This window comes from Pollachius pollachius, assembly GCF_949987615.1.
Source record: "Pollachius pollachius genome assembly, chromosome: 18".
Taxonomy (NCBI): domain Eukaryota; kingdom Metazoa; phylum Chordata; class Actinopteri; order Gadiformes; family Gadidae; genus Pollachius; species Pollachius pollachius.
Genome location: NC_136951.1, coordinates 10,041,393 through 10,058,219, shown reverse-complemented (window position 1 = coordinate 10,058,219; position 16,827 = coordinate 10,041,393). Strand labels below are relative to the sequence as shown.

The window sequence follows — 16,827 nt, the reverse complement described above, 5'->3', positions numbered from 1 at the left end:
GTGTACAAGCCCAACCTTTATTTGCTCTCTGATTTCAGAGCAGTGTTCTGCTCGAACGAATCAAGAACCCACTCACGCACTGGCAAACATGAACTGAAAATACATTTAATTGAAAATAAATTACCCCGTGTCCAGAACTGTTGACTGTCCACATTTGATTTGGAGTTAAATCCCACAATGCAAGTAACCTGGTATTTGTGGATAGCTTAAATTGGGCCAGGTGTTTATAAATAGGCCTACTATGATAATATGGAAGGTATTGAGTAATATTATGCCATAGTGTATAAAAACAAAAGATAGTGCTGGTGAGCAGTGAGCTCAATAAGAAGTATTGTATTGTATCATATCTTATTAACAACACAAGAAGAGTTTTTTTCCCCATATTGGATAACTCAGCAGTGCAATGATTGTGTGTAGGTATCTTCTCTCTACCAGTTAGGCATTTTCTTCCATCGCAGATTAAAGAGGATGTTCTTTAGACAGGATATGAATATGTCACAGCAGAATATACAGGACTGTAACAGTAATTTGGAGGAAAATATGTATATTTTGACTATTTATAGAATGAAAATGTATTTGCAGCAGTGCGATGAATATTAGCAGGAACATGGTGGACTACATAGTTAGACAGTCTCAAGACAGGTTAATTCACAAAAGGCTGGTTGAGCAACTGTCCTCAACCCTTTTACTGCTGGCCCAATGAACAGCCAGCTAAGAGAAATGTGGGCCAATCAATGTCTCTGCTGTAGTACAGTCCAATAGGAAACAGCCAGAGCTTAACACAGTGTATACCTGTTGGTATTATGTACACTTACTATGTACATCAGATGTTATTTTATTATATTTATATGCTCCAAGCATGTGCAAAAAGGCTGAATTCCTATTTTTTCTCTTCTTTTTATTCCTCTTCTTTTTGTTATTTCACAACATAAAAGCTAACTAATTTCATACCAACAGTAATGAATAATGAAATAGTAAAGATATGTACATAAAAAAACATATGCTACATGTTACATTCATTCTTTGATGCTAGTGATGCTATTTCCCAGATTTAAATTAATACATTGCTATTATGGGAATGCATAATTGCTGATCTATCTGTTCATCTAGTTGTGAGGTTAAATTAATCCCGCAATTATAAGTCATGACCTGTGCTAATTTACACCAGAGTTTTGAGAGCAAGTCAAATAATTATCATGCTGGCCATAGAACCAACAATGAATCTAGTCCACCTTGACCCATTTCAGCATTTGAGATAGGCTGTAGTTTTAAAGAAATACTTGGTACAGGTTCTACTAATGTTGGAACCTGTACACTATAGCACAAAGTCCGATTTATATGATAGGCCTACTGGTTTTATATACAGAAATGCTTAGCTACAATGGGTTATGGTATACATTCTTATTTAAAAAAATTCTAACGTTGTGTACTCCCTTCATATAGTATTTTAGGATGTCAAATATATGTGGGTGGGTTGTTTCATTCATTGTAGTGACGCTTTTTACCTGATGACATATCTTGTAATTGCCTGTCATGCACACATCTTGTGTCTACTATATGTTTGCGATGAGTCACTACTAAGCCATCCTAGGCCTGCTACGCTAAGTGAGACATAAAACGATATGACGATGAGCTAGACACACACCTCGGTATGCCATTACATAAAATAAACATAAAATATGTTTAACAAAATAATAATGTAAGGCTGAAAATGTGCCCAGAAACACTCCAATACATTGTAGAAGCTGCCTTCAAGTCAAGAGCGTAATGTACTTGACAGTCCGAGATAGCCTATCAGTAATGATACAGTAAGGCGTGACTAGTGACGTCGACTTGCCCACACTTGTGCAAATCAGCGGCGGCCAGCATGCCAGGCACCACCAATGGGAGCCTTCCAACGAACAACTGCTCGGCCAATCAGAGTCCTCCACGATAGGAACGAAGTAACGGGTTATATACGGCGAGTCTCATTCATTCCTACACCATTTAACACATTCACAACTTGGAAATACATGAGATAGAGACACGCATCGCGACGCAACCAACGTAATTTCCATTACGCCCCGGATAGGATATTCATTATTAGTAGTGAAGGTATGTATTAAAACATATTTCATATGCCGTATACGCCATTTTATGCTGTAATTTCATAGTTGTGTTGTGCATGGCAAACGTGAGCGACTGGCTAGCTAGTGTCTAAGCTAATGATAAAACTACTGCATGCTGTTAGATTGTATGTTGGCTCTCATTGTGTCGTATTGGACATGTGTTTTCAGCATTTAACGTTGGACTAGTATTTTTTAAGGATCCTAAACTGAAACCATACGTCGTTGGTTGATGCTAAACTGTTACAGCTAGCCGGCGAATGACATTTAGCATCAACGTTAGCTCGGAGTAATTCAATGCTAGTCCAGATTGGACGGTACCAGAATCAGTCGTCAACCCATTTATACAAAAAAAAGGGCAGGGTCGAAGACTTAATTGCCTACAGCAGTACACGTTTTCTTATATCATCATATGCAATATTTCTGACTTCTCTCTGTCCCTTCTTCAGATTACAGAATAAAAGGAAAATGAAGCTGTTGTGCATAGCATTGCTGGTGGTCGGCACCGTGTTTGCCGATGACGACGACAAAAGGGAAAGCGTCGGAACCGTGGTTGGGATCGACCTGGGTACCACGTATTCTTGGTAAGCGGAAACGACGACTTCCACCGAGAAAAAAAATCACCCGGAAGTAATCATGATTGACAAAATTTTAACATCCGTCATTCCCCTTTTCTTTTTTTAGTGTTGGAGTTTTCAAGAACGGCCGTGTGGAAATCATCGCCAACGACCAGGGAAACCGCATCACTCCATCATATGTGGCCTTCACCGCCGAGGGTGAGCGTCTCATTGGGGATGCTGCCAAGAACCAGCTGACCTCCAACCCTGAGAACACTGTGTTCGATGCCAAGAGATTGATCGGCCGCGCCTGGGGCGACTCTTCTGTCCAGCAGGACGTCAAGTACCTTCCATTCAAAGTAGGTGGTTTTAAAATGATGATTACTGGTTGTGTGCCACACCTTACTGTCATTGAAGTCTTGCATGTTAATTTTACACCGTATGTGAAACGTCAGATGTTTTGAGGGCATAGTCACTAAGTGGCTGTATTTATTCTGTTCCTCAGGTTGTGGAGAAGAAGACCAAGCCCCATATCCAGGTCGACATCGGTGGCGGCACCATGAAGACGTTCGCCCCTGAGGAGATCTCTGCCATGGTTCTGACCAAAATGAAGGAGACTGCTGAGGCCTACCTGGGCAAGAAGGTGTGTTAACAAAACAAATGTTTTTGCATATAATGCATAAACATTGACGGGGCTGCGTATATTTCTTGACTGCATTTCCGGTATTTGAAATTAATGCTTTTTTTCCCCCCACCTGTTTGCATAGGTCACTCATGCTGTGGTCACAGTCCCCGCCTACTTCAACGACGCCCAGCGCCAGGCCACTAAGGATGCTGGGATCATTGCCGGTCTTAATGTCATGAGGATCATTAATGAGCCGTAAGTTTCACAAATGAATAAAATAAATATAGGCAAGTAAATGAGTAATAATTTGTCAGTATAAAAGTAACATTTTATATTTTCGTTCTCCCCAGTACCGCTGCCGCCATTGCTTATGGTCTGGACAAAAAGGACGGCGAGAAGAACATCCTGGTGTTCGATCTCGGCGGTGGCACATTCGATGTCTCCCTGCTGACCATCGACAATGGCGTTTTCGAGGTGGTGGCCACCAACGGCGACACCCATCTGGGAGGCGAGGACTTCGACCAGCGCGTCATGGAGTACTTCATCAAGCTGTACAAGAAGAAGACCGGCAAGGACGTGCGCAAGGACAACCGCGCCGTGCAGAAGCTGCGTCGTGAGGTGGAGAAGGCCAAGAGGACCCTGTCAGCCCAGCACCAGGCCCGCATTGAGATTGAGTCCTTCTTCGAGGGAGAGGACTTCTCAGAGACCCTGACCCGCGCCAAGTTTGAGGAGCTCAACATGGTAAGCAAGTCATTTAAGATTGAGAACTCAACTTCCTGAAGCTCATTGCCTACAACCACCTTAAATCACTGAGTGAGATGATGCTTATTCATGTATTGTTTTTTCCCCCCAGGATCTGTTCCGGTCCACCATGAAGCCCGTGCAGAAGGTCATTGACGACTCCGACCTGAAGAAAACCGATATCGATGAGATCGTCCTGGTCGGAGGCTCCACCCGTATCCCCAAGATCCAGCAGCTGGTGAAGGAGTTCTTCAACGGCAAGGAGCCCTCCAGGGGCATCCACCCTGATGAGGCCGTGGCCTACGGAGCTGCCGTCCAGGCTGGAGTGCTGTCCGGAGAGGAGGACACCGGTAGGTCCCCAACCCGGGCACGATGTCCATCACATTCAGCCAAAACCTGAGACTATACCATCAAACAAAGTCATGTTTACCTAACTTTTCATTTTTTTCTTTTCTTCAGGTGACCTGGTTCTGCTCGATGTGTGCCCCCTGACACTGGGAATTGAGACCGTCGGCGGTGTCATGACCAAGCTGATCCCCAGGAACACCGTGGTGCCCACCAAGAAGTCCCAGATCTTCTCCACCGCCTCAGACAACCAGCCCACCGTCACCATCAAGGTCTATGAAGGTGAGATGAGACGTTTCAACACCCCCGCTCCCAAAAATAATTAAATTCCAACATACTGGTCTTTTTGGGATAGTTCCACTATTAAAATGGTTGAAAATACGCGTGTCTCATTGCAAACCCTCCTCCTTCCAGGCGAGCGTCCCCTGACCAAAGACAACCACCTCCTCGGAACCTTCGACCTCACGGGCATCCCCCCGGCACCCCGCGGCGTGCCCCAGATCGAGGTGACCTTCGAGATCGACGTGAACGGCATCCTGCGAGTCACAGCCGAGGACAAGGGCACGGGCAACAAGAACAAGATCACCATCACCAACGACCAGAACCGCCTGACGCCCGAGGACATCGAGCGCATGGTGAACGACGCAGAGCGCTTCGCCGACGAGGACAAGAAGCTCAAGGAGCGCATCGACGCCCGCAACGAGCTGGAGAGCTACGCCTACTCCCTGAAGAACCAGGTGGGCGACAAGGAGAAGCTGGGCGGCAAGCTGTCAGACGAGGACAAGGAGACCATCGAGAAGGCCGTCGAGGAGAAGATCGAGTGGATGGAGTCGCACCAGGACTCGGACCTGGAGGAGTTCCAGGCCAAGAAGAAGGAGCTGGAGGAGATCGTGCAGCCCATCGTCAGCAAGCTGTACGGCAGCGCCGGGGCCCCGCCACCAGAGGGCGCCGATTCTGAGCCCGACCAGGAGGAGAAGGATGAGTTGTAGGGGGCTGTTTCGTCTTGATGCTCTATTCCGTCACCCCTTGCCTCTCTGGTAGTGGCGCCAAGATGTACATAATGGACAAATCGGACTCAAACGGTGTGAGAGGAAAGTTGGCTAAGGGGGTAGAGATTTAAAAAGCGACCATGTTAAGGCTTTTTGAAAAAGACATTTTGGAATCCATTGCATTGTTCGAGAGGGGTGGTTCCTTCGCCGAGGGCGGAGATTTTTGTCAGCCCGAGTTCGAGGCTTGCTACTGCTGTTCTCAGGCAGTCCTGAAAAGGGTCTTTGGGAGGGGCTTAGTTGGGGTGGGGTGGGTGTGACTCTGTGGGTCTAAGGCCTCAACACGTTCACAGGCATTGTTAACAAGTTATTTATTGAATCTGGTCATTGTAGAAACGCCTTTCTACTGGAAAGACATTGAAATAAATGTTTGATACAATGTTGATGCCTTTTCCTCATTGCTTCAGTTTACATCTATATGTTGGTGTTGAACTCTACCTCTTTAGGATTTCTGTGTGTGGGGATTTATTTTCCAATCTGCAAAAGTTAATTTAGTGACTTGTAACAACTGTGTAATTGTTGCGTGTAATAAACCGTGATTCCAGGTTGTGCAACCATTACAGTAACCGTATTGTAGAAATTAAACATTTTTTAATACAACACAAATTACAAGTTTTAGCATTATTTGGCAGAACACGCCAGAATCACGTTAACATGGTCACAACACAGTCGCTATGGATGACTCCAGTGGTGTCCATCCCTCCAAATATAAAGGCAAGTTGTTGGGTCTCCCTTCTGCCATGGTCAGCCTCCTCAGTCGACGCGGTCCATGGCACAACACACATGGAGTGGTCCAATCGGTTTGGGGGCAGATCACCGGTAAATTTCATCAGCACCCATCGCCTTTTGTCTGCAGAAAGAAATGTGACACATTAAATGAAATGGGTTTTTCTAAAGCCTGATTAATAGTACATTTAGTAAGTTGATTTTGGGTTTCCAATGAGAAGAGGACAAGCAATGGTTGATTTTATTTTGATATAAAATATGAAAACGCTCTGATACATTACAATACAGTCAGGGATGACACAAAGCCAAAAGGCTTATTTCCATTGTTGTCCGTATACGATAACTCAATATTGGAGGCTCTACAAAAGATGGCCCAGTTTCGAAAACCACTTGAGAGATGGTATTAATTGGAAGGAAGCAGGTTTATTTTTGTAGATTTTGTGACAGGATGTTTCCTTGTCCTAAAATGGACGGGTTTCTTTTAAGAACCACAATTTACCAGTATTAAACTTGTACATGGAGTTACTGGCTCCCTCTGGAGTCATCCCGCCGAAGATATAAATGGCATTTCCCAGGGCCACGGCCGAATGGGCAGCCACTCCAGCTGGGACATCCCCTTTGGTTTGTATCTTTTCCCAAGTCATGTTACCTGTAAAAAACACAGTTAGCCTATTAACTATTCCTTGTGGTCTTGCTCAAGGCTACAGGTAGAATGCAGCTCATGGGAATCTAACCAAGTACCCTTCGGGAGTCCACCACCCATGTCAGTAAAAACGAGAATTTTTTAGATTCAAGAAGACGGTTTGAGTCTTACTTGGGTCTAGTGAGAACATGTCACTGTAGAATTTGTCTCCAGCCATTCCTCCATGGATGTACAGCCTGGAACCCACTGCTATGATGACCTGACCATGCCTGGCTGATGGGGGTTTACCCCCCGTTTCAGGTTGGGACCAGGAAGAAGACACTGAAAGTATCGATAAAGAGTGAGCTACAATCTCTTATTTCTTAGCAGAGCATAAACCCATTAATTCTTTGCATTTGGATACATGAATATATTTGAGATTCAACTGGAAACTGGAAATTGAATAAAATTAAGGAATTTACTCTATTATCACCTTCATTACTGTGTGTGTCGTGGGGATTTTGGATGGGGGAACACATTATTTTTGTCATCTGTATGATGTAACACCATATTAAAAATTCTTATGGATTTCCATATGGATATATTTTATGACACATGTTTCTGGCACATCCCCGGAAAAACCTGATAAACCAGCGAAACAACCTTACAGACAAAAAGGATTTTTTGGCCTGGAAATGCGTGTCAAGTTAGATTGCGTAGCTGGTTCGTCAGGTTGGTAAAAAAAGTGGAGTAACATCATTCTCTTTTTACCTATGACTTCTACAGGGGATCACAAACCGTTAGTACATTACGTTACATTTATTAGGCTGCCTTTTTTTAATCCAAAGAGGCTTACAATCAGTGCACCCAACCAAGAAGATGCAACCCAGAAACGGCAAGGCTCATGCTGGAACATCAAATTAATAAAAATGCAAAATGCAAAATGTGCTACATTAGCAGTGCCATTCTTAAGCTTTGGTGTGTTTCTCGTTGAAGTCAACACCGACCTGTATCAAACACGTGGAGTTTGGGGTCAGAGACCGGGGCGGCTCCTGCTTCCCCGCCGGAGAAGACGTACAGTTTGTCCCCGATTGTGGCGGAGCTGGTGTGGTACGTCCTGGGACTCGGTGGCTCACCGGCGCTCACTGTCACGGTCCTCCAGTGTTCACTGCTGCCTGTGGAGCAGAGAGAATGAGTTGGCAGCACACTTTTACACATACAAGGTATTTGACTCCAATCTCCAGTCACTTTCACTCTACAGGTAACACAAAAAAAACACTGTTAAACTACAAGAATAACATACAAAACTGTTGCAAAACAGTGAAAAATTACTTTTTTATAAACAGAGCTATTGAGACTACAATGAATGACGATGATTATTTACTATATATATTTGCACTGCTGCAGAATCTGAGTTTTTTACATAGATACCTGTAGCCTTGAAGTCAACGTAGTACAGAATGACAACAATATATTTATATATATATTTGAGAACATTCAAACCATTTGTTTTTGCATATTGTGCCTACATTCAGATTTTGAAACTTGCCCTTCACCTTTCAGTTGGAGGCTCTGGATGCAGTTGCGGTTGCCTTGAGGCTGTGCCCCTCCAAACACCCACACACTCTGCGGGAAGGTCTCTGGGACGAAGGTACAGTGCTCATACCTGGCCTCCAGACCCTCCCATTCGGGGATGTCCCATTCATGTCGGTCTGTTGATCAGTATCAGACATGAGGGAGGGTGGGTTGTCTGCTCTCTCAGTTAACAGATGACTATGATGATCATAGGGATATAATAAAACTAACTGAACTATGTAATACAATACAAAGTCACATAAAAGTCAAAATATGCAACATACTTTTCATGTTTCTAATGAAAGATATGCTGCTGATAATATATTATAATATAATTATATTATAATATAATTAATAGCTTAATTGTGACACTATTATTTTACATCCTTACCATTTTATAATGTCTAAATCTGATTTATTGCATTTACATCACTCAAGAGAGGGAAAATAAATATAAATTAGTGTTTCTATTAAAGGACATAAAGATGGCTTGCACATGAAATTACCTTTATAGAAAAACCTAGTTGTTAGTTAATTACCTAGATTTATGACATGTGATTCTGAGAAGCTTCCATTCGGGTTAGCTCCTCCGACGATGAGGACTTTCCCTTTGGAGCCATCCTCAGAGGCAGGCAGGTAGGTGCAGGTGTGTCCAACAGTAACACCTGGACCACTTCCTGTGGGTATCAGAGAATACCTGCGGAAAGCAAGACGAAAGGGATCAGTTTCAGCAAAAGTGAGACTACGTTTTCACAATCTAACACCAGAAATGTCTGGTGGAGGTAAATTACTCTACCATAATCCTTCTTTTGGCTTGTCCACAGGCTCAAGGATTGGGATGCATTCCATAGCTGTGGGAAAGACTGCGAATTTTAATTTGGTATTACATGGGTGTGTATTTGAACAACTAAACACATTGATATGTCACACAATGATCTGACTAAATCCCAAGTGAGGAGGACAGATGAAACGTGAGCTGCTTCAGCCTAATTCTAAAGCTATATTGTGTTCAAACACATTCCTGTGTTCTCAGCCACGCCAACCAGGATGGTTTTCATATGGTATGCTAGCCTGTCAATAGTGCAAAAACTCAATTGAATGAAGGTTTACAGTACACTTGATATTATGTATTTATGCGGCCACAACGATTTCAGACTGATTGGGCGCATTATATATTCTCTATTATAAACGATTCCCTCGTTTATAATAGAAACATGACCCTCTAGTCTAGGAAGTATCACATCATCTGAAACCGTTATGCTGTGTAAATACAGAGGTGTCCTTAACCTTATTCAGCTTAGGTCACTGTTCTTTGGGATAACGGTAGTCGTCTACCAGAATAAAAAACCTTGGGACCACCTCAAGCCTCTCTATTGACGGCATGCATGTTCAGGTCTTCATAATGTAAACTCAGTCAACGCTGCTCTTCTTGTTATTCATCCACGAGTTCATTTCCGTTGACGTCGCTCATGGTTTCCGCACATGCGCACATCGGGTCGTACAGCGACGTCAACCCCCAGACCGACGTTTCATGGACCGTCAGTATGCTCAGTATAAATTAGAAAAGCTTTCACCTGAATAAATATATGACACATGGAAATTAGTTTCACCTGTTCAATACAGTCGGAGGGAAATTTAACCTGAATGGTTATATTAGCAATATTTTAGGTATAGTAGTATATTTCATATTATAAATTGATAATAAATATCGATTGAAATGCCAGCATCAATAAACGGTTGTTTAAGCAAATAAAGCATATTCTCTTGAGAAACTTTATAATTATATTAGTCGAGTAGAATGTCCAACCAAAACGAGTGTGAATGCGCCATCTTGTGGATTTCAGTCGATTTTGCAGGGGACTTTCTGTCAGACTTCAGCGGCATTGTATGACGGTAAATGATGGTAAAAATGTGTTATCATCAGAGCCGGACAGTAACGGAGTACATTTACTTGAGTACAGTACTTAAGTACAATTTTGAGGGATCTGTACTTTACTCGAGTATCATTTTTGGGGAGTACTCATGACTTTACTCAAGTAAATTTGAGAGGCAAATATTGTACTCTTTACTCCGCTACATTTCTATCCATAACCGCGAGTACCCGTTACTTCTTCTAAAAAATAAAAAATAAAAGGAGAAAAGAAAAATCTCGGAAACCCTCAATTTGTTGTTTCCCTCTCAAACGCGATTGGATTGTGCAGGCGCCACTGATTGGGGACAGCCTTCAGCCTATCAGCAATCACCTTCGCTTTCCGCCAAAGTCAACTCCATGGTCAGATTTAGATGAGAGACGAAACCAGGGAGGAAGCAATGGATAAAGACGCAGCAGGTCCATCCCGGGAATGTGCCAACCCGTGGCCCCACCTCGCCAGACTAATTAAATTTTCTGAACAAGTTAATGATAGTTTTCGCTTCAAGTGTTTGCTGTGTTTGCCAAAAGAGAACTTCATCAACGCCTACAAAAAAATCATCCTCCAACTTGCGGAAGCATGTCAAGGTACGTACATTGTAAAAAACTTCCTTGCATTTCTAAGCTAGATTCTAGCTACAGAAAAGTGCACTAAATGATTGGCTAGCTGCGATAATGCAGCTTTTTACATTCTCGGTTACGTTAAAGTAGTCGAAGCCACATGCACCCGCCAATTTGCCAGCAGGCATGGCTGTAGCTAGCCATTCAGATGGCTAACTTTGGGCTGACAATTAGTTAGCATAAACCGAGGCAAACTAATCGTGTAACATAGATAATCAACTGAAGACCTTTCAGATTCATGTTTTGACATGCCCCTGACAAATAGGGAGGGCATACAATGTATCGTTTCTAGTGTGAGCTCGAGTACGAAACGTCTTTTTTACCATACAAAAAAAATGCAAAAGCTTATTAGTTCAGTCGTAGGCTATGCTAGTTGCAAGCAGGGCATTTCAGCTCACTTATTTCACTAGAGCGAATTACTAGAGCTAGCCCTACAGTTTAGTCTAAGGGGCTATTTTGCTTTTTATTTTTTTTATTTTTATTTTTATAAATAACAGTTCAGCTGGCCTAGACAGCAATTTACAATAGGGTTTGTTGAACTGTAAGGCTTAAATGCCTATTTAAGTGGGGGAACGCTCTTGAGTGTACTTATACCTGTCTTATTATACAATGAAAACTTGCTGTAGCCTACAATTGTATTTAAATACATGAGAGATATTCTACCCAAATTCTTGTATTTGCCTGACCTAATATTGCAGCACTTGTTAGAATGTCAGGAGCACTTAAATACTTTGCTGGTCCACGTAAATTAAAGTAGTTAATTTAAAAGTTAGTCTGGAGCCATTGGAAGATTATGAACAACCAGCACTTCATAATTTATAATACTGCTATGTAGACTACATGATGGGTATCTTTTCTAATATTTATTAGTTTATTATAGTGTAAACTGAAATATTATGCTGTGTTTTACAGAAAAGGCATGAGACACATCTGGAGGAATACTGTCAACTGACTTCAGCAGCCCGCAAGAGGCCATCAGAAGGTGGAACAGGCTTCAAGGCGAAGCAACTCTAACTGCTGGAGACCAAGCAGGTGTCTCAGATGACGGTTGATCGGGCTATCCTCCGCTTCATCGTTCAAGGTATCCAACCCTTTTCCCTGTTGGAGAAACCATCCTTCAAGACCTTATTGTAGAATTACAACCGAGTAGTGCTGTCATGTCCCGCACAACTGTGCGGCGCAAGATTAATTCAGCTACATCTAAAATGAAAGAACGTCTCAAGAATGAAATGAAAAAGGTACCATACATTGCCACCACTACTGATTGTTGGACGGCCAGGAGAAGGAGCTTTATAGGTGTAACAGCCCACTGGCTCGGTCCTTGCAGTTTGAACGCTGTTCAGTTGCCCTTGCTTGCCGTCAACTAAGGGGCTCCCACACTTTCGATGCCTTGGCAGCTGTTTTGACCGACATTCATGCAGAGTATGAAATAAGTCAAAAGGTTGTTAAAACTACAACAGACAACGGGTCGAATTTCGTGAAAGCGTTTTGTGTCTTTGGTCAGCAGGACGAAAATAACAATGAAGAGTTAGTTGCAGGAGGTGAAGTAGGAGAAGATTGTGATGCATCTGATGGTGAAGAGGAGGTGGAATTCATGGATGTGGAAGCCATTCTGGAGGAAGATGATGGGCTTTAGTATCAGCTGCCGAAACATCATCGGTGTGCATGCCATTTACTAAATTTAGTTTCCACAGTCGATGTTGATCAGGCTAATAAGACAGAAACTTACAAGAAATTGTTCAGATCAGTTTTCTAAGTGTCAGGCACTCTGGAATAAAGCATCAAGGTCTCCTCAAAATGCAGAGCTTATAGAGGAACACTGTAAGCTTCACTTGGTACAGCCTAATTCAACTCGATGGAACTTCTCTTTCATGGCCGTGGAACGTTTGGTCAGAATCATTAGAGACCAAGGAGAGGGGTCTGTGAGAACGGTCTGTGCTGCACTCAATGTTCCAATGTAAGTAGCTTACGTTAATGTATAATTGTGTTCTTATTTTGTTAGAGTAATGCTTACCACATTATCTGCTGTAGGTACATAAATAAATGTCCAGCATTGCACAGTGGTTCTGTATACATTTTGTTGAAATGTGTGTTTGTTTATTTTCTTCTGTTTCTATTAGGTACAGTCCGGCTGACATAGCCTTTTTAGAGGAATATGTCACCACCATGAGTACAGTTGCGAAGTCCTTGAGCATACTACAAGGAGAAGTCAACATTCAGATGGGCTGGCTGGCTCCGACAATCACCACCCTCACAACCAAGCTTGAAAAGTCCAGACCTTCACTCAGATTTTGCAAGCCACTTGTTGATGCTCTTCTTGAAGGTTTGAGGAAGCGGTTTGAGGGCATGATGTCAGAGCCAGAGCTAATTGCAGCAGCCATTCTCGTTCTAAGGTTCAAAACCTCCTGGACCAGCAATGACACAGTCCTACAGCTTGGTAAGGAAAATGTTTTTTTTTTGTTTGTTTGCTTTCAAAAACCTTTACATCCAATTACAATTAGGGCATTTAGCAGACGCTTTTATCAAAAGCGACTTACATTGGTAAATACACACATTGACACACCGACCCTGACATCCAACAATGATTCTATGCAGTTGTTCACTTACAGAGTAATAATAAAAATGTGTTTGTGGGTGTGATTCTGTGTTTCTAATCAAGGCCTTAGTTACATCAAGACACATCTGCCAGAACACGATGAAGGTCTTCGGTCTCCTAATACCACATCAACCTCTTCTGATGAAGATGACTTCTTCTCCAATGTCAAGCAGGCGCATTCCCATGAGATAAGTAAGCAACTTGATGGATACCTAGCCACTACAGCTGAAGGAGTGAATACACTGGCCACCTATCCAGCTGTGCGTAACCTCTCACTAAAGCTCAACACAGCCCTGCCAGCTTCAGCCGGGTGTGAAAGGCTTTTTAGCATAGCAGGTTTGCTTTTCATCCCAAGAAGGGGATCAATTCATTCACAGAATTTTGAGAACCAACTTCCTCAAGTTGAACAAGGACTTCATGACATTTGATTGAATTGAAGTACAGCACACACACACACACACACAGATGTGTGAGTATATTGTTATTCAACTGAAAGTATTTTCTCCTGCCTTTGCCTGTATGTCAATGTGAGAGGAAGGGGCTTAATACTGTCTGAATTTTTTTTCCCTTTTTGTACGCTGACCTAAACACGGCTGATTAGCTGATTTTCTTTAACCATTATTATTTTCTCTTCTTTGCTATGCTGCGTGTATAACACGGTCAGGTTCAGAGGTGTGTCAGAACATTGCTATATTGCCTTCTTTGCTCGTTTAGGTTTATTGTTTTGAATGATGACAAAAAAGAGAAACTCACACATACATACATTTGTTAGCTGAATTTTCTTTTCTGTTATTACATATTTATGTAAGCTGAGCATTTGTTTTTATGTTCTTGAGTATACTGTTATAGTGTATACTATTGTGCTATTGCCTTGTGGGCAAGTGAGAAATGTTAAATAAAGCAACATGGTAAAAAGATGAAAATGACGATTCTACTTTCAATTCCTTTTACATTCTCAAAGGTATTAAGATTTTTCATAACGCCATGTTGGACGTTTCTATGCATAAATGTAAGCACTGTGACAGTAGTAATGCAATATTTAGAAAATGTACTCTTGTACTCTTGATACTCAAGTACTTTTAAAAACAAGTACTTCAGTACTTTTACTTAAGTAGACGTCTGACTGTAGTACTTGTACTTGAGTAAAATTTAGCAAGGGGTATCTGTACTTTTACTCAAGTAAGGAAGCTGTGTACTCTGTCCGCCTCTGGTTATCATACAATGACAATGAGAGAAGGGTGATGTTTATTTATACTCATGTGGAACCTGGTATGACAAAAGGTTAGTCGATGAAGGGACCTGTGAACTGTTATGTCTGCTCATTAGAGATAACCTACGGTGTGAAACCTGTGAAATCAACCCACAATGAATGCCAAGACAAATGTTTGGGGATCTGGAAAGAGGAGCATGCACAACATTAAGCTTGTATTACATGAATAAAATGTAACTAGTAAACTGCAGCAAAGTATACATATAACCACTAGAGGTAGCCATATCTATTCTTATCTATTTATTGCGCTCAGCTAAAATATTCTATATGGTATCAGGCTACTGTTAACCAAATAGAATAAAAGTGATTATGTAGATGTTTATTGTGTAGCTATAAGCATTTTTGAATCTGTGTATGTGCAGATAGGATTCAGAGAGAAAGAGAGCTGGAGAGAGAGAGAGAAACACTTTAATGAATGAAGAGAAAAACAAAGTAGAAAGAGGAGAAAGAGAAATACAGCAATAAAAGGGTTGGACACAGAGTGTGCAAGAGTGATGAAGAAAAAACTAGGTAGGCATACATTATGTAGTACAATTAAATGCTATCAGTCAGATCTCCTTAAATATCAAGAGGAAGCGTGCTGAATATATGACATATGTGATCTCTTTCCCCACAAATGTGCCCATTGGCTTTAACTTGTGTTTAATGTGTGTTCACAGTAGATGCAATGTGGCAGATGCCAGAAACCCCAGGCCTCTACCCTGAGTATTATACCATGTAGAGTTATGGTTAGGCCTACATTGTGGGTTCTTCTCTGCCCTAAACTGTCCATGTGTGGTATTCTCGTATGGTAGAGTATGCAGTATAAAAGCTTCCGGTTATATAATTGTGTCTTTCCCTGCATTCATCCCCAAAACATGTGTTCATATAATCTAAAAGCACATGCAGCCCGAATTATATATAAAGGATCAACCAACAAAGCACGACAATCTGTGCTTCATTGTTCTCACTCACATATCCTCAGTTTCGGTTTAAAGTTTTTGCTCGATGAGATAATGAATAATTCTCGAAACCCGAACCACAAACCACATGTTTATTTTTCCATTTTTATATTTTTAACCTCCACTTGACTTATCTGCCTTTTCTATTTGGCCCCTTAATGTCTTGGTATTATCTGTGGTCACTTCCTTATTTAATTATATTGATACTGATCTCATAATGAGTTACTATCCTGTCTTTTAGGGCTTTTCTGCTCATTCAGAGGGAAACATTCCTCTTTCAAGGCAATTTTCATTTTCTGATGCGTCACTCTTTTCCACTTACAGCAAGCAAAAACTGTACAAAGTAACCGTGATCTCATTATTTTCCAAAGTCTGTGGATTGTTCCCTTCAATTGAGCATCCGGCTCATGCAAGACACCATTACGTGATTACTTGATTTAATTTGGTTTCTATTATCCTTTTTTCTCTTTAAATGAAAGATCTTGTTTAGGATCAGATGGATTAATGCCTTTTAATATCTGGTCCAGTCTGGGCAAACATTTACCGTTGAGCATTTGTGAATCCAAAGCCAATTGCATTGATTTCAGTAAGTTGTTAGGCCCCTTTCTGTAGAATGCCTACGGGTAGACATAAGGGTTTGAACGCAGTACCTTAGTAGTTAGTCGAACACACTTCAATCTACCTCATACATTGTATATACACTTCTGATATCAAGGTACAGACATAATAAGACAAATTTTCTTCTCTTCTCCGCCCCCAGATTCAGATATGTAACGAATGTTTAACTGTCCTCTGGTCATCAGAATTGGTCCAGTGGACAGCGGTCTCACAATGTGTCTGCCATTACTTTGTTTCCCTTTTATTCAAATTCAAGCACACACACACACACGCACACGCACACCCTGTCTCGTGGACATTCTGTCCACGGTGTCTGACTATGGTTCAGTAAAAAGTATGTCACTTAGGCATTGTGTGCCAATTGTGTTCAGTGCTTCTGTGTCAATCTTTTCATCCCTTAAATAAAGATAGAGTTGAGCCCTGTGCATGGGCTGGAATGTCTTTGATCAGGATTATCCACGGGGGATGACCTCGTGGCTGTCATGTTTTACAAAACTCAGGGTCAATATCAGGTTACTGGTATATATACT

At 41.8% G+C, this 16,827-nt stretch overlaps 2 protein-coding genes across 5 annotated transcripts; one reads left to right on the top strand and one right to left on the bottom strand.

The window, feature by feature from the left end:
• Positions 1 to 1,966: 1,966 nt before the first annotated feature.
• On the top strand, positions 1,967 to 6,025 carry hspa5 (heat shock protein 5). The gene is made up of 9 exons (XM_079755613.1): positions 1,967 to 2,094; positions 2,555 to 2,689; positions 2,790 to 3,021; positions 3,168 to 3,305; positions 3,430 to 3,542; positions 3,638 to 4,028; positions 4,141 to 4,378; positions 4,488 to 4,655; positions 4,788 to 6,025. Exons 2-9 carry the CDS (start codon positions 2,574 to 2,576, stop codon positions 5,360 to 5,362), a joined length of 1,971 nt encoding a protein of 656 aa, XP_079611739.1. The 5' UTR covers positions 1,967 to 2,094; positions 2,555 to 2,573; the 3' UTR covers positions 5,363 to 6,025.
• rabepk (Rab9 effector protein with kelch motifs) lies at positions 6,011 to 9,785 on the bottom strand. Of its 4 annotated transcripts, none has more exons than XM_079755614.1 (8): positions 9,702 to 9,785; positions 9,139 to 9,193; positions 8,882 to 9,039; positions 8,324 to 8,479; positions 7,775 to 7,942; positions 6,960 to 7,109; positions 6,645 to 6,794; positions 6,011 to 6,269 (listed from the first exon to the last, which is right to left on the bottom strand). In XM_079755614.1, exons 2-8 carry the CDS (start codon positions 9,189 to 9,191, stop codon positions 6,064 to 6,066), a joined length of 1,041 nt encoding a protein of 346 aa, XP_079611740.1. In that variant the 5' UTR covers positions 9,192 to 9,193; positions 9,702 to 9,785; the 3' UTR covers positions 6,011 to 6,063. The 4 variants fall into 4 exon arrangements, with proteins under 4 accessions (XP_079611740.1, XP_079611741.1, XP_079611742.1 ...); XM_079755615.1 differs by having other exon boundaries at positions 9,630 to 9,771; XM_079755616.1 differs by having other exon boundaries at positions 9,139 to 9,205; positions 9,702 to 9,756.
• Positions 9,786 to 16,827: the final 7,042 nt, after the last annotated feature.